The sequence below is a fragment of the Symsagittifera roscoffensis genome, chromosome 9, assembly GCF_963678635.1.
Source record: "Symsagittifera roscoffensis chromosome 9, txSymRosc1.1, whole genome shotgun sequence".
NCBI classification, from domain to species: Eukaryota; Metazoa; Xenacoelomorpha; order Acoela; family Convolutidae; genus Symsagittifera; species Symsagittifera roscoffensis.
This window is the reverse complement of record NC_087070.1, coordinates 39,722,350-39,745,772: the sequence shown is the minus strand read 5'-3', so window position 1 is coordinate 39,745,772 and position 23,423 is coordinate 39,722,350. Positions and strand designations below refer to the sequence as shown.

General features: G+C 37.1%; 3 protein-coding genes across 3 annotated transcripts; all 3 read left to right on the top strand.

Moving 5' to 3' along the window:
• The first annotated feature begins 1,261 nt into the window (after positions 1-1,261).
• On the top strand, positions 1,262-4,116 carry LOC134854639 (intraflagellar transport protein 74 homolog). Its single transcript, XM_063870990.1, has 2 exons — positions 1,262-2,879; positions 3,203-4,116. The coding sequence occupies exons 1-2, from the start codon at positions 1,273-1,275 to the stop codon at positions 3,354-3,356; spliced, it is 1,761 nt and encodes a 586-aa protein (XP_063727060.1). The 5' UTR covers positions 1,262-1,272; the 3' UTR covers positions 3,357-4,116.
• Positions 4,117-4,887: 771 nt separating this feature from the next.
• On the top strand, positions 4,888-7,603 carry LOC134854641 (ATPase ASNA1 homolog). The gene is made up of 3 exons (XM_063870992.1): positions 4,888-5,037; positions 5,529-5,807; positions 6,043-7,603. Exons 1-3 carry the CDS (start codon positions 4,890-4,892, stop codon positions 6,642-6,644), a joined length of 1,029 nt encoding a protein of 342 aa, XP_063727062.1. The 5' UTR covers positions 4,888-4,889; the 3' UTR covers positions 6,645-7,603.
• A 3,149-nt stretch (positions 7,604-10,752) lies between these two features.
• Positions 10,753-22,513, top strand: LOC134854640 (kelch domain-containing protein 8B-like). The gene is made up of 7 exons (XM_063870991.1): positions 10,753-11,072; positions 12,401-12,595; positions 13,523-13,740; positions 15,309-15,520; positions 15,797-16,009; positions 16,618-16,830; positions 21,812-22,513. The coding sequence occupies exons 1-7, from the start codon at positions 10,958-10,960 to the stop codon at positions 21,909-21,911; spliced, it is 1,266 nt and encodes a 421-aa protein (XP_063727061.1). The 5' UTR covers positions 10,753-10,957; the 3' UTR covers positions 21,912-22,513.
• Positions 22,514-23,423: the final 910 nt, after the last annotated feature.

The window sequence follows — 23,423 nt, the reverse complement described above, 5'->3', positions numbered from 1 at the left end:
AATTAAATTATCAATCCTTTTTTCAATTTTTTTTGTATATTTTGAAAGCGGCGTAGCAAGCAATCACAACTAAAGAGCAAGAAACCAGTTTATTGAATAAGGTTGCTTCGGAAAGGAGCAACCCGGATCTTTTTTTTATTGTACAATGGACTATTCTAAACGGAAAATGAGCTTTTTGGACTGCAAGGTCTCTGTATGGGTGTCTAGTAGCTCCTAATTAGAAGCAGCTCCTGTTTGATAAAACAGGTTATATGAAAGTGCATGTGATTTGTTTTTTTTCTATTTTTTATTTGAGAAGCTTCGGAAATTTTTCACTATTCTCATAATTAATAGTTTTTATCGAAAACTATTTTTTTTCGGTTTTCAAAAAAATTGTGCCAATAGAAAAACGACCACTCCATTGTGTATCTGCATATACGACTAGTCTCTTTACTGCGTACCCCTTTTGCAGCGGCTGCGCCCATTTTGTTTAAAAAGTTATTGTTTTCGGAAAAGTAAGATTTTGGATTTTTTACATATACTAAATTTTTGATTTTTTGAAAACTATCCACTAAATGTGAAAACTACCCTCCCAAAAATTGAAAATTAGAAATCCGAGGGTCATACCTTTGTATTAAAAAAAATGGGCGTAGAAGCTCCGCTGCATAAGCGGCTACTCCCAAACTTTTTTTACACAAAAAGTTATGGCCCTCGGAAAAGTCAAGTTTTCGGCTTTTTGAAGTTTGACTTCTTTTGAAAACTACCCAGCCGAATCTGAAATCAAGGTTTTATTTAATCAGGGGCGGATCTTGGATTTTCTCGAGTCGAGGGGGCGGATTTGGACGACCTTTTTTTTTAAGGTTGACCAAATTGATTTTACGAGCTCTCCTAAAGCACTAAAAAGACGCTGTTTTGGCCAAATTTCCTGTGCAACAGGCTAATTTTTGAAAAACAGGTCAAAAAAGCCGTTTTGGGCACTTTTTGGAAAATTTTGACCAAAAAAATTGCGTTTTTTGGTGCGCGCTCCCCCTCAAAGTTAGTATATATTGGCGCCTTTAGAAAAATTTAAGGGTCGGTCGGCCAAAAATGGATTTCTTAAAAAGTACCTCCTAAGGGGGGACCCTTTGGATCGGCAAGGTGTCTAATCCTTAAGGGAAAGGCGTACACCACCCCCCGCCCCCTCAAATCTGCCCCTGGTTTTAATCGAGGCTAACATTTCTGGGAAGCCTCCGTTCATAAGTGCCTACGCCTCAAAATTTTAAGAAAAATGTACTTTTTATTCTTCAGATTAAAATGGAGAGACCCAGAACAAGGATCGGATCCGCAATAGGTCAGAGACCCGGAAGCTCCATGCGGGTGGCTGGGGGACCAAGGGCACCCAACATGCAACCCCCTCCCTCTTCGATGGGAAGACAAGGGGGAGTGTTTGCATCGGGCGGGTCAGGAAAAACGGGAATTACGGACCGACCAGTGACAAAACAAGGAGTGGCTAATCCGAATAAGCTGAAGACAGGGTATGCTAACAGGAACGTGAAGGATTCGGGATATCACAAGTACAGTATAAACGCCAAGTGCAACGAGATAGAGGCGAAAACTAATGAGTTCCAGCAGAAGACGGAAAAAATCTATCGCGACATGGAACAGTTTGGACCGATGGTGGAGAAGGCGGAGAAAACTGCAAAGGAATTAGCAGATTTGCAGACCCAATTTAGATCTATTAATTTAACAAAGGAGTTGAAGCAACGTGGAGAGTTGAATGAAGGGGCAATTGCTGAAGATATCGAGCGGTGCAAGGAGGATAACAGTAGTAAGCGAAGGGATATTGAAGACTTGATGCAGAGAAAAGAAAAAATCGAGAAGCGAACGCGACAAATTCTGGAAAAGATTGAGCACGAAGAGCAAGTGCGCGAACAAAGTTTGAAGAGTGCGTTGCCGCGTGAAGAATATGAAAGAGTTCTGGAGAAACAGAAAGAGCTGAAGGATATTTCGGAGACAATTCCACAAGAGAAGGAGAAGTTATCCCAGAAAAACTTACAGGTTGAAGATAAGCTAAAACGTTTGAAAAGTCAGCACCCGGAGAAATTTTATGCCTACTCTTTGTTGATGAGGATCAAAGAAATGGCTATCGAGAGACAGAGATTGCATGATAAGAATAATAAATTCGACCAGGAAGCAGAGCAAAACCGGCTGATGGATGAAATTCAAACGAAGAAGCAAAGAATCGAAGAGCTACGAGGTCGGCTGAATTATCTGGTTGGAGAGAATCGAAGTTTGAACGACCGTTTGAATAGCTACGAAACTGACTCACATCTGCAGCCGGATCAGATGGAGAAATTGAGGAAGTTGAATGCAAAGCAAGCTGAAATGAAACACTTCAAAGAGTCGTTTCCGGAGTTGAAGCGTGAAGAGATCGAAAAGATTCAGAATATTCAAGACGTGAATGAAAATTTGATTCAGCAAATGGCGTCAAAGAGAGAAATGATGAAGAGTGTTCCATCGCACGAGAAGTTTGGAGAGATGCAGAATACCCTGGAGTTCAAGCAGTCGGAGATGGAGAAGGCAGAGAGCACTCATTCGGCTGTTGCCGCTCAGAAATATCAGCTAGTAAACGACCTGCACAAGATGGAACAACTACTGCCTCGAATCTTATCGGAAGCGGGCGAGCTACAGAATCAGTTGAAGTCTCTAAACGAAGAAAAAATGCTCTATGGAGACATTAAAGGACTAGAAAACAGAGAAAAAGAGCTCAAAATTGCGCTTTCAGCCGAAAAGGAGAGTCTACAAAAGCGTATGGACTGGGTGAAAAAAGACGTGACATATCTGGAAAAAAGTCGAGATGATTTGAAATCAGCTCTGTCGGCGAACGAGACGTACTCCCAGCTGAAGGCTTTGGAGCAAAGGTGAGAGGGGGCTTAATGTTGTTGTTGCGACCTGCACCAAGAGTTTTTGAGTGGTATAGTTTATCTGTTTTGCATCATCGCAAGATCAAATACAACAGATAATTCAAAAGAGATTTTTTTCAAGTTTTTTGAATCATTCATTATACTTCAAAATGATTTTCCGCTGTTAGAAAACGATCCGAATGCTTTTGTCTTTACAGAATATTGGCTAATGCAGACTGGTTTTTTCGGTTATTTAGTATGCGTTTAATCAAATGTATATATGGAAAATGGTGAGAATTGAAGGAAATATGTAAAAGAGGAGTGTTGTGTTGTGCTGTTAGATGGGTTGCGGAGGAGCAGAGGAACGCGACCCTGGCTGACTTCATTGGGGAGAAGGAGGCAAAGATAGACTGTGCCCCTGTGAGGGCAGAGGGTCTGAAGAAGATGAAGGACATCAACCAAATTCTTCTGGCTCAACTCAAAACACCCTACTGACCAGGCAGCACACCACTTACACGTGTCACTTTCAAAATCAAGCTATCAATTAACAGCAATTAGTGCAGCAGTTCACAGGCGAATCGGAACACTAAGTTGTGAAACAGGCTTAAATGGTGCATTGGAATCTGAAATAGTAAACAGCCAAGATAATTGTTCAAATTAGATGGTTCTTTGATCACTACCACAAGGGATGGCGAGTGGTAATTTAAGAAATAAGACGACAAGCAAATTAGACAACCGTAACGAAACTGAATTTACGGACTTACCAGTATTTACTTAGCCAAAAGTTAATTCAAGTCTGTAAACAAGTTTCACGCAATTTGCACGCAAGTTATTGTCTAAATTCCGATATTTTCTGATCGTCTAATTTCCTGTCGTCTATGTTCCTTGACCCCATAATTTAGTTACTCATTGTGTAAATGTAGATTTATGTACAAATGTAAATTTTCAATATTATCCAAATTCATGTTCTGTGCCAAAAATGTTTCAACAAATCAATTTATTGAAAAAAATGCTTAAAAATATCAAATTTCGGTTGTATGCCGCGTAAACAATTTAACGTGTACAGCGCTGGTTACCTTAATGCACTCAAACGCTCTGATATAGTGTGAAACAGGTTAAATTCTTGGGAGCGTTAACTGTATTTGAAAAATCAACATGTGGAAGTCCAAAGGTCTATATGCTGCTATCTTCAATGGAAAAGTTTTTTTAGTGCTATCGAGCTCTCAGTGGTTAACTATGCAATTAGAAAAACCTTTCTTAATTTTGTCAATTGGAATTTCAAATGAATAATTGTGATTCAATGAAGTAAGGAGTGGAATTATATAAACTAAGGATCAAAAAACGCTCTTTGAAAAGGCAATTGAAATTTAAGTCAGGCATTGAAGTAAGTTTGAAAAATGAAAAGACTTTTTGTTCTAGGGACATAGTGGGTAGGAACTTTGTATTTGGGTGTTATTTTTTCACGCAAAGTTGTCTTCAGCCTGTATTTGGGTGTTAATTTTTCACGCAAAGTTGTCTTCTGCCCAGTTCTTTCCACCTTATTATCTGGTTCTACAATTGTATATCGATGCGATTCAGCTGTATATCACTGTGAAGCCTTGTAGGAATGATTCGTTGTTTGATCTGCTCAAAACCATTCTTATTCAGCACTACTTAATTGTCGAGACCCCTCCCCCAACACAAAGCGACTTCTCATAGACCCCACTCCCCCTAGAATATTGACCCCTTCTATTTTTTTGGGGTGGGGGTCTGAATGGCACCACAGAAATTTTCATAGCATAAGGTTTACACCCAGAATTAAGGGAAGCATGCCATTTTTAAGAGCTGGAAATCAAAAAATTGTTTTTTTTTTAACGCAAAACAGTTGTCGCCTGGATTAAATGACAAAAAATTTAATGCCAACTTTTAAATTCGCGAACACTTTTGGCTTGATTTTACCTTCATAATTATCAGAATCGATCCAAATTTGCGAAACCACCCTGATAATTTTGAATCTCCACTCAATTTGGTTTTGAATTTGTAGATTTGATGGATGTTGAGGATGATTTTGAGGACTTGGAGCCGTCTCTGAAGAATGTGACAGAGAGTAAAAGTCTCAAGTGGATCTTCGTGGGAGGCAAAGGCGGAGTGGGCAAGACTACCTGCAGCTGTTCATTAGCTGTCCAACTCTCTCTGGGTTTCGACATCGCTTGTTTCAATATGTGAACAGTTTAACAGAATATCTGAAATTCATCTAGAGAACAGCTGATTAGAATCATTTTTGTTTGGCCAGCTTGATCACAAAGTTTCAAGGCTGTCATTTAACTTTCTGCTCATTTCAAATTCTTGCTAAATATTTCTTGTGCTAAATTGGCATATTTTAGCACCCCCATAATGCAAAAATCATTATGAGATGTAAAAATCCGAACAATTTCTCTTACATGGAAATGTCTGTTAAAATTAATTTTGAGATAGCTTTTTTCAGAAATCGGGTAGTTCGAGTAATTGAAATATAGCCTAGTTGTCTTCTAGATTTTTATTATTCAAAAAAATGTTTTAATTTCATTCGAAACTTTACGGTAGAACGTGCATCTAAATAAAGAGAAGGTTTCATTTTAAAAACACCAGAGGTTTTACAGTTTGCGAGTATTTCAATTGGGCGTGTCGAAACCCTCACTTGTCCCCCAGTGCGAGAAAATGTGCTGATTATTTCCACTGATCCCGCTCATAACATATCTGACACTTTTGACCAGAAGTTCAACAAGTCCCCCTCCTTGGTAAATGGCTTCACCAATTTATACGCCATGGAAATTGACCCCAATTTGGGGCTAACTGACCTCCCGGACGACTATTTTGACGAGAAAGATGTGATGCGAAGTGGTCGCAAGATGATCCAAGAACTGTTCTCTTCATTTCCAGGAATTGATGAGGCCATGAGTTATGCGGAGGTCATGAAACTAGTGCAAGGCAGGGGCGCTATGATACAATGCGTGGTACTAGGCAGTTCAAAAAAGTTGACGCAAATAATGTTACACTTGACAACCAGATTAATCTTGTGAGGTAAGAGGAAATCGATTGGGAACAGAAAAGTATTTGAAAGCTCACGTTGAATTGAAAAAAGAACAAAGTTTCAAAGAAAAAAGAAAATTTCAAACACTGATAACTATTGCAAGTGTACCACAATTTGTACCATTTCGTCCAGGCATGAACTTCGACGTTGTTGTGTTCGACACTGCGCCTACTGGACACACGTTACGATTGCTTTCTTTTCCGGCGGTTATTGAGAAAACTCTTGGCAAGTTTTTGGCGCTGAAAAACCAATTTGCTCCATTAATTAGCTCTTTTGGAAGTATGTTGGGCGAGGATTTCTCGCCTGAAGAAATGACAGGTAGAATTGAAAGCATGTTACCCTTGATGAGAACAGTAAACCAGCAGTTCAGAAACCCCGATCAAACCACATTCGTATGTGTGTGTATCGCTGAGTTTCTATCCGTTTACGAAAACGAGCGGCTGATTCAAGAGCTTACGAAACAAGGAATTGATACGCATAATATAATTGTGAACCAGTTGCTCATGCTAGGTTCTGACAATGGAGAGCAGGGTGATGACAAGCCGTGTAAAATGTGTCTAGCCAGAGTGAAGCAGCAGAAAAAGTACTTAGATCAAATTGCAGATCTATACGAGGGAGATTTCCACGTGATCAAACTTCCTCTTCTTGATCATGAAGTGCGAGGAGTGGAAAATGTGACATCTTTTTCGAAAAATTTGATTGAACCTTATTCTGCTGCGAATAGAAGTTGCTAACTCGCTTTACAGTTGCTATATAGATTTCATTTTTTTCGATGCTGTTACCGATAACATCAGTCACAAATATGCGTCAGTGAGTATCATGACATAATACTTTAGTGAACAAAATTAAGCGCAAATTCAGGCTTTTACTCTCTAAAATGCCTGTTTTCAATGTCCATTTTTGACAACTCTTACTTCGATTTTTGTAACATTTTACCTAGAACACGAGCAAATTATTAGAGCTACCGTCTCTGAAACTATCAATAATTGGTTTCCTTGACTCACCAATGTAATCCGGGTCTGAAAATGCCAGTTTTCCTCATCTGCACTAAGTTTTTTTGATTCGCATGAACCATTTTTTTACTCTGCCTATTCAAGAAAGATTTCACTTCGATGCAAAACTTAGTGCTGATGAGGAAAACTGGCATGTTCAGACCCGGATTTTATTGGCAAGTCAATGAAACCAAATATTGATACATTCACAGCTGGTTACTCTGATCATTTGCTCTAGGTCAATCTAAAATTTTTATTGAATTTCGAAGGAATTCTTGTCTAAAATGGATATTTAAAATAGGCAATTTAGAGAGTAAAATCCTAAACTTCCGCTTAATTTTGTCCACTACTGTAACTTCAAAAAAATGTTGAAACTTATTTAATAATTAGATGAAAAGCTGAAGGGTCTGACTCATAATTTAAAAAATAACCCGCTCGCGCTAAGAAACTGTACTTCAAAGTAAATAGCGAGTTGGATGACCTTATCTTGGTCTTTTTGCGGGAGAGGGATGGAAGAAGTTGACACGATAAGTCGCCGAAGCTCATTTGAGTTCCACCAATTTTATGTAGTAAACGCATTTATGTATAGAAAGTAGAAAATATAATTACCCTTACGATAAATAGCTTTGTTCGAAGTTTGATCAAAAATAAAATTGGTAAATTTAGGTTCAGCTCATAATTAATTCAAATTTCTTTGTCTCCGGCACTTTTGGTCTGGAGGGAACATATACGCCTGGTATGGCAAAGGACCATACTGTAACGACAATGCTTGGGACAGCCTAGTTCCTGAATTTAAAAAGAATAGTTAGTTGCCCATTCACGTGCTTTTCGTTATTTTGTGCTGTAAGTAATTTTCATTGTAGATGCAAGAGTTTTCATTGTTCCCGACCATTGAAAGTGGGGAGGAACTTTGTTTTCGGGTATTTTAGTTTTTTTTGCTTTTTGTTGTCCCCGCAAAATCAGGTACCACAAATAATGATCGGACTGGGTTGAGTGATATATCAAATTAAAACCCTTTGCAAGGGGTCGAACCTCTGAGTGACGGAGGATATATACAGGGGTGGATCTAGGATTTTGTCGAGGGGGTCGGGCGAGTTTTCAAAAAAGTTTTTCGGTTCCACAAATAGTTTTTCCGAGCACTTTTAGAAGACAACAAAGACCTAAAGACCTCTTCTTTGACAAAATTTGCCGAGCTGCTGGCCACTTTTTGAAGAAGAAAAAAGAGGCAAAGAACGTTTTCTCTTTCCTTTCTTATTGTTCCGACCATTTGAAAAATGAGGAGGAACGTTGTGTTCGGGTGTGTTTTAATTTTTCCTTTTTTTTGTTTTCCACGCAAAACCAGGTACCACAAATAATCATCGGACTAGGTTGAGTGATATGTCAAATTAAAACCCTTTTACTCGTGATTTGAACCACATTACAAAATTGCCAAAAAATTTTCCCATAGTCGAAAACAACCGGTTTGGCATCATTAATTTTTCGTCTTAATTCGAGCGAATAAAACAAGCGAGCATGCTTACAACTGCTGAATAGTGCCTAGTTTCAGACCTTAAAACGTAATTTTAGGCAAGTAATAAAGTTTTTGGAGTTTTTTTAGCTTCATTTGGGAACCAAAAAGCTCAAAAGTTTCCTGCAAAAATTTTGATTAACAAATTTTTTTAAATGTTTTTTTTTAGTTGTTGTAACCTTTTTGCTACGAAAATTTTTGTCCACTTTGCCTATATAACTATGACTGTCTAATATGCCTAAACTATATTTTCACATCAGATCTTTTTATCACACCAGGCAGAAAAAATACACTTTGGAAAAAGAACTTTCTAAACGGTAGTTTTCTAAAGACTGTGGTCGGAACATTCTGTGCTACTTGCACGGTAACCGGCAATCCTTGTTTTACTTAGTTTTGCTTGGTCGAAATAGTTTCGTGTCATGTTTTATTGAGTTTGCGATTTATTTTTTAAGCCTCCTCCGGAAACATACCATTTCAGAATTTGATAGCTCACCGGAAAGTTTTCTTGGCAACATTTTTCTTTTCGGCTCACATTTAGTCGGTATAGTTGCCGTTCAATAAATTTTTGGATACCTTTTTCACAACTGCGATTATTGCTGGACGTTTTTTCCTTTAATCTAACACCATTTTTCTAATGTGTGCATTTTTTCTTTTTGCTTTTTCGACGTTTTTTTTTGCGAGAGGTAGTGACTTGTGATCCGTTAATTAAATTTTTCTTATAACTCTGTAACAGTTAGTATTGTACCTAAACATTTCGTAATTTATCTCACTAAGTCTTGTGAAAATGCGGACACATATGAACTATAAAAAAGTCTGGAATTCGAACCTTGGACGAAACTTGTTTTATTCAAAGTATGAATAAAATCGATTTTTTTGGGGAAAATTAAATGTCGGATTTCTGTTTGTCAACTCATTTTTTTTGGGTTTGGCCTTATTTGCAAAGCATGGAATTTTTTTCTGATTCAAACAATTACCATTGTAATTGCAGTCTTTCTGTTATATGCAAGTTGAACAACTCGTAGTTAGCAAATCCAATTTGATTTTTTTGTTACACTTGGTATAGCAAGTGTGTTGCAAAACAAGCATATTTTTTTCTTAGTTTTTTTTGTGATATTGGAAGATATTTTTGTGGTCCTTTTGTCTATATGATCTTAGTTTATAGAGTAGACGGATAGATTTTGATCATGGAGATGCCACTCGACAGGCTGATGCCTTTTTGATGGTCTCCCAAGCCGAACTTTATTGTAAACGTATATTTTTATAGAATGTCTGCTTATAAGTTTTGGTTTGAAAATAAAATTATTAATGGTTATAATTACCAATAAACTAAAAGTAAACTTTTATTTAGGTCGTGAGGGTTTTCGTCTTTATATTTGATCTTCGGCGGTTTGACTTTTGATTTCGTTTAAAGTTCAATTCGTATTAATTTCCTAGAACCGGAATGAAAATTTTCCCGTGGATTAAACAAAATGCGTTATCTCTAATTGGGTGGGTTAACGAATAACCCTCAATCCTAAAAAAATCTTGTAACTCAGAGATTCTCAACGTAATGTTTCATTTTCTTCGGAAGTTGAAAAATATTTAAAAAAAAAAAACTAGTTTTCTTGCGGACCATTGACACTTATCCAGCTCTCTGATGTCTATGAGTTTGATACTCCGTGACTTCAATAGTCTACTTGACAAGTTTTGGGGGTCCTTTTCGAGCTATGAAAATAAATCGCGATGTTCCATCCGCTCATAACTGTTGAAAAACTAGATCAAAAAATTTAAACAACTGTTTGCGGACTGTTTTGGCATAACAAATCAAACTTTTTCATTGTTTCGTTCTGTGAACAGTTTCCTTAGAAGTTCTTATTTGACAAACCAAATTATGTTCCTTACAAACTAACTTTTTGCTATCCGTTTCAAGCTATCAAAATAATGAGCAAAATTTCAACGATTCAATCACACATGCGATCTAGCTTGAAGAACCAATTTGAAGAATCACTCAACGTAGGAATTGATTTTTTGATCAGGTAAATGTTTGAGAATCGATTCCAACTATCAAAACTATTTATCAAAGTTGCGATCTCAATGCAGCATCCATTTGGAGAAACCGAAAACTTCCGCCAAATTTTTGTTCGACCTAACTATTTTCGTCTCTTTTTTGCTTTAAAATGCAAATCACGATGAATGGGCATTTAATATGATCGCTGCTACGAGACATTAACTTGATCCCCGTCGAGTCTTAAATGGCTCCTTACACGCCCTTAGAAATGGTTCCCTTTACGAAATGAATCATCTTAATTCGCCCTTATCGAGACGTTTTTTTATGATATCTGATTATATGGTTTTTTCTTAGATATTTGACTGGGTGATAACTTAAATTGGATGGAAGTTTCAGGTCGTGTTTGTTGTTGATTTTGCTTGTGTTGAGTCTTATCTGAGGTTGGTTGACCACACCGAACTTGACTTTGTTGATTGAGAAAGCAGTGTAAAAAGAAGATAATAGACTATACTTCTAGAAGGTGAAATAAAAAGAAGAAGATCGAGTTCAGTGCAGAAAAGTATGGCCTCTAAGAAGGATAAAAAAGACAAGAGTGGTCCATTCATCACTGGCTTCGGCAGTTGGAAAGCAGTGACCACTGCTCTTCACAATAGACTACCCAGCAACAAAGAGTCCAGTGAGTCAATTGTGACTAACTTATGAACTGTTCATCCCTTTACGGCTAACCAATGCTGTGCCCGTAGATAAGAATCTCATACAACATTTTCAGCTATTTTCTAGGCAAGGTTTTGGTGCTCCATCTGCAAGCAACCAGCGCGGAGAATGGTATGCTTGAATCACCATCTTCCGACTATCTATTTCGCATGGCTACCGACCCGAGAGCATTGCTTTCGTCAAATAAAAGTGTTTTCTTAAGTCATGATAGCCAAGTTATTCAATGAATAAATATCACCTCTGGTTGAAAATAGCCTCTGGTGCTTAAGCTTATAGAAGATCGGGTCTTTATACTTTTGCGATTAGCAAGGCTATTGCAACCGGGTACTAGACTTTTTAAAATTTAAGTGCAACTTATCCGACACTTTAAAAAATTGTTTTCTTAGTCTTAATTTTTTGACGACCTAAAACTTCGAATTTTAAAAATTATTTTAAAAAGTCATTGCATTGAAAATATTGGCCATTTTTTCTCGGCTTAACGGACGTGTCATTAACGGGCTTTGTCTGCATAGTTACCGGTCGATGAAATTTGTCTCATTGCTTAATTAATGATTGCAATCGTGCTTCGCGACAGTTTTTTCGAATTGAGTCTTTGAAATTTCTTAAAATTTTGGGTGGTTTATTGCGTTATTCATTTTTTTTACTGGTGGTTTTTGGCTAACTTCGCCATTCTCTGTTATATTGTATCGCAAGTAGTGCCAAGCTCTGCTTCGCCTCTGTGTTGATTTTTTGAGAGTGTAATTACGACCATTTGGCTCTTAGTCTTTATCATTATGTCATCGAGAGATTGTTATCTAAAAACAACGCAGTCTATACAAGGCCGCGTTGCTTTTGGTAAAGTCAAAGAGTATAAGTTCGCGAGGGAAATGACAAAAAAACGAGCTGTACATGTCTTTGCACGGACAAAAGCTGATGTGCCAATTGATAAATATAAATTCAATTTTCGGTTAACTGGAACGGGAGATGTCTCCTTTTTGTATTAACCCCGGCCTGCTCAGTGCAGAACCAACCGTGGGGGAGGCACATGTCTCTCACTACGAGGGTCGTGCGTTCGAATCCCGCTTCGGTCACGATTGGAGGGGTCCCACTGTCATCCGCCTCCTCAAGGTGGGACCGGCTGCGGCGAAATGGATGACATCTCCCCTCCCCCACGGTTGGAGATGTCTCCTTTTCTGAACTAGCGAGCGCGCATCTTGGTGGGCGTGGAGCTACCAACCGTTTGACTGAGAGGCCATTCCATGTGGTACTAGACACTGCCTCTATGCTAGCAATGTGTTTTTTGTGCTGCAGTGGTGCCAGGAGTGGAACCCATTCCAGACTGGGACCCCACTTCGGAGTCCAGTGGACCTCCTCCGGACACAATCACCCCCCAGCAGTTGCAGGCTACGATGGAACATCTGGCCAAGAAGGACGAAGAGTTGGGCTGTCTTCCCCCAAGGGTGTACGGGTCCTTGCTGGAGTGCAACGACAAAGTCTACATGTTAGGTGAGTCCGTGTTCCAAAAAGAGTTAGTTAGTTTCATTTGTCCTTGAAAATCACAAATCAAACTGAGACGATAGAAGAAGGTCGGGGAACATAATATGAGTAACTTAGATGCTTTGACTATAACTTTGATGCTTATGTAAGAGGGGGTTGCAACGCCCCTACAGCCGCCCCTGAAATTTAAAACTTATGTGCTTTAAAATATTCGGAAACAGCTTCCTCATTTGTTTTTACGTTGCGGGATCAATCTTTCATTCTCGCTTTTTCTAGGGGGCCTCAAGTACCATTCTTGTACCCAGATTAACCCCCACAACTGGTCGCTTTATTCTTTTTAGGCTTTATTCTGCAATTGCTGCATTATTACTTTTCTAGAGCTAATTTTGTCTTTTTTGATATAGTTTGCGAAGTGCAGCTTCTCCTTTGTGTAGGCTCTTTTTCCCGCGATTTGTATTAGTCAAGGTATTTGAACATGCCAGTTCGAATCCTTCAGTAAACTCTCTTTTGCACGATAACCTCTAAATCGTTTGCTAGGAAATCACCGTTACTTTTAACGACCTTGCTGGTATGGTTGTTTTTTTTATATTTCCGGGCCTATGAACTACGATGCTTGAAACTTTGTTTTACCTTGCATTTTGATTTGATTTCACTAACTGTTTATTTCTGTTATGATATCGGCATATGAAGTAAACAAGTTAGTTAAATCAGCAAAGAACGTAAAATTAGCCCATCAACTTGAAGCTTATCTTATTATCATTAATACCCAATCCCTTACCGATACAGAAATCCGGTCCAAACACCTTTTTCGCGGAACAAAAGCAAGTCCTCGAATTGAAATCCAGCCCGCGATGCAAATTAACTCATAGAAGCCTAGAATACATCGAAATTCGAAAAAAAAATTGAGTTAGATTTGAAACGGATTTTGATTGACAGGTGGAACAGACATCACTGGACAGCCCCTGAACACTTTGTTCATGTCCGAGGACCCCCTCTCAGATTGGTACCAACTGCCCCCCTTCAAGGCGCCGAAGGCAGGCATGTCCACGCACGTGGTAGATGGGAAGATCTTCATCTTCGGGGGATCAAACATCAAACAGGCGGGCGACAACTCAGTAGAGATATTTGACACGCAGTCCCAAACTTGGACTCAGGTAGGATGAATTTTTTGCAGGGGCGAAATGGGGTGGGGTCTCTAAATTTGATGGGGGACGACGTGTGCTTTGCATTAACAAGCGGCTCAGGGGGTTTTATGTAGTGGATAGGTTCCTGCTACTTCGCAGTGTCTAAAGAGCAATAAGTTTTGAATGAATACTTTGGTTTCAAGACTCGTAGTGCATTTTAGCGAACCTGGCCTGACCTGAAAGGTATTTTTCATTCTTTCTATTTTCACTCAGTTAGTAATATAAAATCAGAGGTTTAAAAGTCTGTATGGGGCGGTTAATCACGTAAGCTGATTTAGTTTTGTTTCTATGGAACATTTTGAAGCTTCAAGAAACAATGACGCGTGGTTTGTTCCCCCATGAAGTGGCAAAAATGACACAAGGGGTTCAAATGAGATATCACATCTTATTTGCGTTCTGATTTGGATTCAATGGGTCCCTTGACTACGCGAGCGAACAATATGTTGAATTACATGGGCAATTTTCACTTGTTGATGTCTTGTTACCCTGGCAATAAGCAAGGGTATTGCAATCGGTTACTAGACTTTTTTCCCAGTGAATAATTTTTTTCACAGGACTCATCTATCTTCTGACATGTTCAATTACTTGAAAATTCAAATAAAACTATCATTTGAAAAGTAATTAGTTAAAGCCCGTTTCGGATTGTAATTATCTTTTCAAAAAATCTCCCAATTTTTTTCAGGCTCGTGGTTTTCGTGCAAGTTTTTGTCGGTTGATTTTCAGTTTTAAACGCCATTTTTTTATCTGGTAGGGTTTTTTTGGCTTTTTAAAGCATTGGCTTTTTCCAATTTAAACAGTTTTTGTTATAACTGAATGTTCACAAATTAGTAAATTTATCAAGTCTGATTTTGAGATTTTTTAAGAGTCGATGAACTAAGTTGAGATTCTTATATAGCACGAAATGGTTTTTGTTTGTTTTTTTCAGGAAAAGTCTCAAATTTTGTTTAAGTTCAAATTCTTTTTTTGCGGTTTGACTTCCGATTTCTTTTTAAATTCAGTTCATTTCCTTTGTTAAAAGGAAGACAAACTCCACTATGGAGCATCAAAAAGTACAGGTCACGAAAAACGTGATCTATTTTTAGTTTCAAGAGTGGAATTTAATTTTCAGATTTGCCAGCGAAACAAAGAATTCACCTTTTGATCCAGTGTTCTCAAAATGGGTCAATTTTATCGAAAAACGCCAATCAGAAGTTGTTCTGGAAATTCGAAGAGCTTTAAGTACATCTGTTTTTTTTTCTTTGAAATTCGAAAGTTGAGATTTTTTCAAAAAAAAAGTCAGTATTTTTTTCTGTTTTATTGCATTCATTGACTCTTTTCCAACTGTCTGTTGGCTATGTTTTGTTTTTCTTTTGGTCTTTTTAAAAAATATTTAAACAGTTTCAGTTTATGTTATATCGCCTTATTCAACTTATATTGCATTATTTTGAGGGCAAACTATATCGGTATTCGGTTATATGTTTCAGTTTGGAGGGGTCGTAGAAACTTAACTTTTTCATGACAACAGTTACTAAGCGCCAGTAATTTCTTGCTTCATTTAGGGTAAAACAATCCCTGGCGACACCTTCACCGGAGGTCGCACAGTGTTGCACAATGGCCTTATCTACCTCATAGGGGGCATCAGAGACGGGGTGAGTTCATGTCTGAACACGATCATGAGCTACAACCCAGAGACAGACACGTGGAAGTTAGGAGGCTACCCGGAAATGAATTACTACAGATACGCCGCTACTCTCGTGCTCAAAAACAACCTGTGAGCCTTTCAAGTCTGGGGCCGATCGAAGCTTTTCTTGTGGGCGGGGGGATCTGTCTAGTTTTTGAGAAACTAAGCCTAAGTCGGACCTAGATACTTTTTAAGGCTCCAGCTGATTTTTTAAAGGTTATTTGCTCATAAATCAGAGCGTAATTTTAACAGCATGGAAAATGCTTGGAAAAATAGCAACCAAACCAACAGCATGATAAAGCCTAGCTTTCGGATAATGGCTGAATGGACAGTGTGTTGTGACGTAATTGACTGGGGTTGTTTCAGACTGTACATATCGGGCGGTCGTGAGGGCAAACTAGCCTGTGACGGCGTAGAGTGTTTCTCCTTCGACGACAACAAGATCACGCAGCTGGCCACATATCCTTCTAAGAAAGTGTTTTACCAGGAGTTCAACAGACCCCAAGATCAGGACTTTTACCTGTTCGGAGGCATGGACTATCCCTCGACTTCACCCAATGCAGCCAGTGAGATGTACAGGTATGTTGCTACTCATCACCTCGCTTCATCTCCAATATATACTATATTTAAATGCGTGTGACAGCTATCTCACATTCTTAAGCATAATAATTTTGCACGCTTAACGAAAGAATTTTTTTCACATTAGGCTATATCATATATTGCAATGCTTAAGAAACTTTCCGCAAGGTCATTAATTTTTCAGCATTTTTTTCCGAGGTCAAATTAAGTCTGTCTGTCTGTATATATATGCGGTTGTTTATGAGTTGTTAAAAATTCGGAGTACCGGAGGTGCGTTAAACGCTAGTACATCTGAAATTGAAATGTCCACTTTTTCATACAAATGTACTACAATTAACTGTCTAGTTCAACACTCTTGAGTAAAAGGAAGCCCATTTGGCTATCATACTTCATTGGCTTTCTACTTCAAAAGTTCTGAAAGTAATAAACTGTAAATTTAATATAACTCTGATTGGTTTGATTTGTTGTGCAAGCGGTCTTTCTGCCTCGAGAATAAGCCCGCGCATGGGAATATAACGGGCTTGTTCAGTTCATTAACACTCCCCAACTGTCTGATAAATTTGTTTTTTTTTCTAGTTTTGAAACTGAATACAATGCTTATTTTGTAGGTACGACATACGTGGCAATGAGTGGGAACAGATGCCAGACATGCACATGGGCAGGGCAGACATGGGCGTGGCCTGTTTCAAGGACAAACTCATGGCCATAGGGGGTGTGACTGTGAATGCGAGACAGCAGGTAGAACCCACCAATCAGATTGAAGTGTTCTCCCCCGAAGAGAGGATCTGGTACAAGTTCAAAAACACCATGCCAACGCCCAGGTACACAAATGAAAAGAACAAAGAAAAGTGAACAATATACTTGTGAGAGCAATTGTTTTGTTATTGGCAAGTAGACATTTTCCACTAAACTGTTTATAATATGTTAACGCTGGTAATAATTTAACGCTTGCATTAGTGCCCTGAGGTAAATATCAACTTTTTTTGGTTAAATTGTTTCATTTTTTTTTAGTTTTAAAATTCCGGTTTGTTTTCTATCAGCTTTTTTTGTCCATAAGAACTTACTTGCAACCGGACATTGCAAGTTCGTTGCAAAGCTTGAATTGTTTCTTGTATCTTCCTGCAAGACAGCGTCAGATACAACCGTGCATGTGTGTCTAGGAGGAGTTATCCAAACTCAAATCAGGAAAAGATTTCAGACGCAATAATTAATGATCTAAGCTTAATTTAGTTGTACTTTTGTTTAATTTCTTTGCTAATAATCAGGGTGCGAAAAAAGTGAAAAGAAGGATGTGAGTTTCACTTATAGAGCTCTTGATGATGTTTTTAAGGGAAAAGTCTCAATTACTACAGAAGTAAATCATACATATTAATGCATTAATGAATGTACATAGGTATATATGCTCTTTTTGAATATCAAATTTTATTGTGATTAAATTGTGCTCTACTATTACGAAAGCTGAAATAGCGCAAAGAAAACAAGAACGGCTTCTAATTCTCAAAGTGGATTTTAGTTTCCAGATATCCCAGCGCAATAAAAAAAAGTTTATACATTGATCCAATTTTCTTAGATAGGGTCATTTTTATCAGTAAACTGTAAATCATAAATTGTTCTGAAATTCAAAGACCTTCAACTTTATTTTTCAAATAATGTTATAAGTTTGAAAGTTGAAAATGTTGAAAAATTTTGGGGAGGGTTCTCATGCTGGAGGGACCAAATATTTCAACCAATCAAAATCGTTAAGCATTCCTATCGGCTAAATGCCTTTCTCACAAAATCGAAGTCAATATTAACAGAAATTGTTAATATGATAAATATAGTAGATGCAGATAAAATAGGTGCAGATACGATAAAAATTTTTTTTGTTTTCTCATTTTTCGTAAATCGGTATCCTTGAAATATTAAATTTGTTCCAATGCCCATTTGATCCAACATTATTTTCATTCATCTGCTCATTCTCTAATCGGTCAATATTAACACTTATGGCCTGGATTTTTTTGCTTACTTTTAGATTTTCGCGAATTCCCTGAGATTTGCTAAAACCGAATTCTGATTGGCTAAAAATAAGCCAAAATAAATTTCAAGCATTCGGTCACTCCAGCATGAGGAACGCCACCAAAAATTTTAAATCCCTTTTTTGGGTTGCTTGTTCTTTTAACACTTGAGAGAGCAGTGTATTAGATGGAACCTTCTTTTTTTTCAACCTAGTTCTCGAATAGAAGTGCTCATTTGGTGACACTTTTGTCATAATCACGATCTGTAGCATTAGAATTTTTATAGCTTATGTTGTCCGCTTTTGGCTAGTGTTTGTGTTAAGAGTCCGTGGCTGAGAGGTTAGGGCGTGGGATTCTGTCTATCTAGATCGCAGGTTTGAATCCGTCGCGTCGAATCTGTTTCTTACTAATTCCAGGCTTATTTCTACTTCTTCCTATTTCATTTTATAGAATTGCATCTTTCTTTGTGTTATCACCAGCGTTATCAAATTATCCTACTTGAATTGTCTCAATAGCTTCTTATATTTTTGACTGGTCAAATGAAGTTTTCTTTCTGCATAATCGTCTTTTTATGAATAATGTGTAGAAGTTTTAATGTAATTTGCGTGTCTGAGTAATTCATGGGATTCAATGAACGAAGTCAGTCTATTTGATTTAGGTCGGCTGTTTAGTTTCGTTTTTGATGTTTTAAGCGAAAAATGTGAGCGCTTCTTAATCACGAACTATACGCTGCAGGTATCTAATTCCACAGACCTTCTTTTATCTACCAATTCTCAAATTGGTGTTGGAATTGCATATGCGAAGCTTTGTGTATTATTAAAAAAAAATCCAACCTAAGTCGCAAATAAAAACTGTTCATTTGGTGGCACTTTTGGTATATTTCAATTTAATTATATTTAAGCATATGCAATTTAATATCATATGTTGTTGCTTTATTTTTGGGCTAGTGTTAGGTCCTGTTTGAAAAAAAACAGGTATGAAAATGTATGGGATTTGTTGTTTTTGTTGTTGTTTTTTGCGACACTATGCAAAAACGTTTGCACTTTTTGCTGAAATTTCAATATTTCTCAAAAATTACTGTGCTGTTACCAATGGACAAACCGGCTGCTCTTTTATATGCCTGCATGTTTTGCTAGCCTTTTCCATTTTACCCCTCGTTCTACTGCCTGCGAAAGCATCAAAAGGGGGATTTTTGACCTATTTGTTTTGAGTTTTTTTTATTTTGAAGAATAAATGCACAAATCTGAGATGAAGGTTTCAATCAATAAAATAAATCTTGGGTATCTTCTCTTCTCAAGCGGTTATTTTCTAAACTTGATAGATAAAAAAAGTTATGGCCTCAATCAAGCCCATTTCTTAACATTTTGATGGATTTTTTGTAACTTTTCTCAAAAATTACCCTGTCAAATCGGAGATTAAGGTTTTAACCGAAAACCAACAACTAGTTTTGTGATTTTTTCGTGCGCCAGCGGCTATGCTCTGCGTATTGAGGACAAAATTTTTTTTAGAAAAACCGATATGGACTGGGGAAAATCCTTTTGTTTTTGAATTTTTTTTTAACCGTTTTTAGAAATTTCACAACTTATCTAGAAAACTACTTGCTCAATTTGATTTTAAGCGTTCAGTCTAAAAATCAGGGAGGGGAAATTTTCCCTGCATAAAAGCTTGTTCTCATGCCATAGTAGAGAAAAGTTTATAGATTTAGCAAAAGTCAAAATTTGTAGTTTTCTCCTTCAAATAACCAGCTGATCTCCTACTTACTATACTGTTGATTTACTAAGGTTTTGCGCAAATTCCATAATTTTGACAGTTTGAAAATTACGCATTTCTGTATCAGTACAATATATGGTTGAAAATCTTAAAACCTGTACATCCAGCATACGCTGGGCCCCTAGTTTACTTCCAAGTGACCGTGGCGCAGATGTGAGGACGTGAGTGACACTCAGCTTGAAGTCGGAGATTTGAACTCAGCATGAAGTGGAACATTGAAATAGTTTTGTTTTTTTTTTGCTCGAATTTTTGCTGCTTTATTGGTGGCTAGTGTTAGTAAAATTACAAGCGCTCGTGGAGCAGATCTGAGAGCGTGATACTCATTATCTCAAAGTTGAAATTCAAAAAAAATTTCAAGGTTTTGAGCTCTTTTATGCATTTGCCTCGCTTGTGTTTGCGACGCGCAGCTTTGTTACTGTGTTAATTTTCAGTTTTTTTTTATCGCGGTGCACGATGAAGTATATTTTTTGCGCTTTATTGTTCGTTTGTTTTTGGTTACATAAATCGATAGTTTTGATTAAGTCTCTATGAAAATGGACGCCATGAAAAAGAAGACACTTTCGTCACGCTAAAATTTGTTATCACGGTTTGACTCTTGACTTTTTAAAGTTGATTTCAAACTCATTTGCTTACAGGAAGTGAAATTACGCTCTCCAGTATCAAAAATTTAAGTAGCTGGAAACACTTGATCTTCTTCTTTATGGAGTAATGGATTTTATTTTTCAATGTTCGCTGCGGACTTAAAATATCATCGTTTGTTCCTTTTTTCTCAAATTGTGTTTGTTTTATCGAGAAACAATTAATCCATACAATCCTGGTAGTTAAAAGAATTTGAAGGTGATTGCTTTCTCTTAGAAGCTCAAAATGTTTCAACTATATTCTTTTCAGGTGTATTCTGCATTTTTTAAATGTTTGTTGGAAGTGTAACTTGGCCACTGTGTAAGCTTTTTGGCATCGTTTTTAAGAATTGATGACTATAGTGAAGACTCTTATATTTTGATTTTTAAATTTAGTTTTTTCAAGAAGTCATGAAATTTGTTCACGCTCAAATTGGGTATTTTGCCGTCTGACTTGATTTTTTTTTCAAGTTCAGTTCGTTTCAGTTAAAAGGATGGCAAACTCCACTATCGATCAGAAAAAGGGTGAAAATTACAAAAAATCTGAGTGACTTATACTTTCGGAAGAGGGTTTTATCTTTTAGGTTTTTCAGCGGAATAAAACATTTTCCTTTGATCCAGTTTTTTGAAATCTTTTTTTTTTGTTTCGAAGACCAGATTGAGTAGCTTAAGTCAACGCCCTATCCCGACAAAAACTGAAATGTTTTGAGGCGATTAGTAAATAGTGATTTTTTTGGCTTTGATTAGTAATTTTCATTGCACTAACTAAAATTAAAAAATGGCTGTAGAAATGAGAAAGAACAAATCAATATTGCGAAAAATGGTCTTTACCAGTTTTTGAAGTAAGAACACGAACTAACATGCTCTAAGTCTGACCTTGATCTCAGTGAGCTTAGTCTTTCTTTTTTGTTCCGATCACTCGAAGAGTCGAAAAGAACGTGAATTCGGCTTGTTTTTTTCTGATCAATTTAAACTGCCTCAGAAAAAGCTGGTTGGGCTCAAGTTTGGTATCATCTAAAAGCGTTTTTGGCCATGATGCGGATTCCAAAAAGAAAATTGGAAAATGTTATTTTATCGTTGGCCTGCATTTTTTGGTTTTTAATACTAAATTAGACAAAAATTGCTGAGAATCTGACCTCCCAACTTTAGTTTTATTAGAATTTAAATGCTACATTTCGCTTTTTAAACTATAGTTTGTTTTCTTCCTTGCATTTTCATCTAATTCAATCGCATTTTCCAGAAAAAAAAGCATCAGGAATTTAGACAACGAAAACATGGGAAAAAAGTTTTAGTGTTTTTTTTTTATTTCAAAACCTTATCTCTGTTAAATTTTCTTTCTGAAATTAATTTGTTCGGAACATTCCGCATACTTGCCCAGCAACCAGTTATCATTGTTTGTGATATTTTCTTTGTTTTGTTAGGTTCTCACCGCATGTGTTGGAGCACAAACACAAACTCTTCGTCTATGGTGGGTTCGGGGGCAAGCCAACTGGGGCACTGGAAAAGCTAGAAGTACACTAGAAGGAGAGGAGCGGAAGCTAAACTACACATAAGAGGATTGAGCGATCTGAACTAAGTGAATTCGCTAGCAGTACCATACGAGTTAAGACTATGGGCTCTTGGAGTAATTCAGTTTCAAATAAATTAAGCTACGTTAAGTCTTGCTTAATGTTCAGTTGCTTCAGCAACACAAATGGAGCTGCATAACGATGTCTATGATGCAAATGAAAATTAATGGTCTGAAGTTGACTTTCTATGTGTTTTACACGGAGGTTTATGTTTACTGCAGCAAAATTTCAGAACTGAACTTGTAGCCGATTTTTGAAAAGTTTGTTGCAAAAAAAAACAGCTTCAAAAAATTGAATCCATGAGCTCATCTAGGTGCTTTTTTCTTTTCAATTGCCTTCTATTCAATATAGCTTCTCTATTCAATATAGCTTCTTTTATTTCTGTATAAATCTTCCTAAAATGTCTAATGATACCATTTTAAAAGCATAAATAAACATTTTTTTTGTGATGTGTTTGTATTTTTTAAATCTGAGTAACAATCGCTTAATGAAAGCTCTATGAAAATGTATACATTATTTCTTCGTTTTTCCTTTTAATTCAACAAAGTTTTGTAATTCTTTTCTTTTTATAAGATAAAGTTAGACACGTAGTTTTAATTTGATTTCTTGTTTAGAAGGATCCATGAAAATTCAACCGTTTTGCCGTATCCTAAGCTTGCGGATTCGGTTGCCTTGATAACGATTTTCAATCTTAGTTTGTTATTTAATAAATATCACATTTTTATGAGGGAGACAAGTGTACTTATGATCGGGGTAATTGGAAAACTTGGTAATAAGTGATTTTTACACAGATAGAAAAAAAGACATTTTGGTAATGAACTGTTGAATTATTTTTTCCTTCTCAGAATTATTTCTTATTTCTACTTCTCAAGAAGTCAAATATTGCCGGACGAAGTCCAGATTGGGCCTTGATTGAGGCGCGAAACAATAGCTTATAATGGTTCTCGGGCTCATTTCAAGTGATGTTAAAAGTGATGTTAACAAGTTAATTGTTTTGTGAACGCTTAGCTGAGAAATTTGAAGTCTAATAGAACTACTAATTATTTATTGTTTATGATAAAACAGCATCTAAAAAACCATGAGAACAATACGGCTCATCGATTAAAAAAGATGACGTTTAGACTGAACACCTAACGGTACAGAAACGTTTTTACAAAAGCTTGCGAGATTAAAAGTGTTCCCTTATTTGATGGCACCCCTGCTATAGTCACGATCTGTAGCATCGGAAATTTCAAAACATCTGTTCTCTGCTGTATTTCTGGTCAGTGCTTGTGATTTATTAAGCCGTTCGTGGCTGAGTGTCTAGTGAATGAGACTCATAATCTCCAGTTTGCAGATCGAAGCCGAGACGTTGGGTAATATCCAGGTTATTAATGCAACATGATCTACTTGGCGCACATACAATTCGGCGAAAAAAATTCAGCTATTTTGAAATTTAGCAAAAAATTCACAGACACTGCAGTCG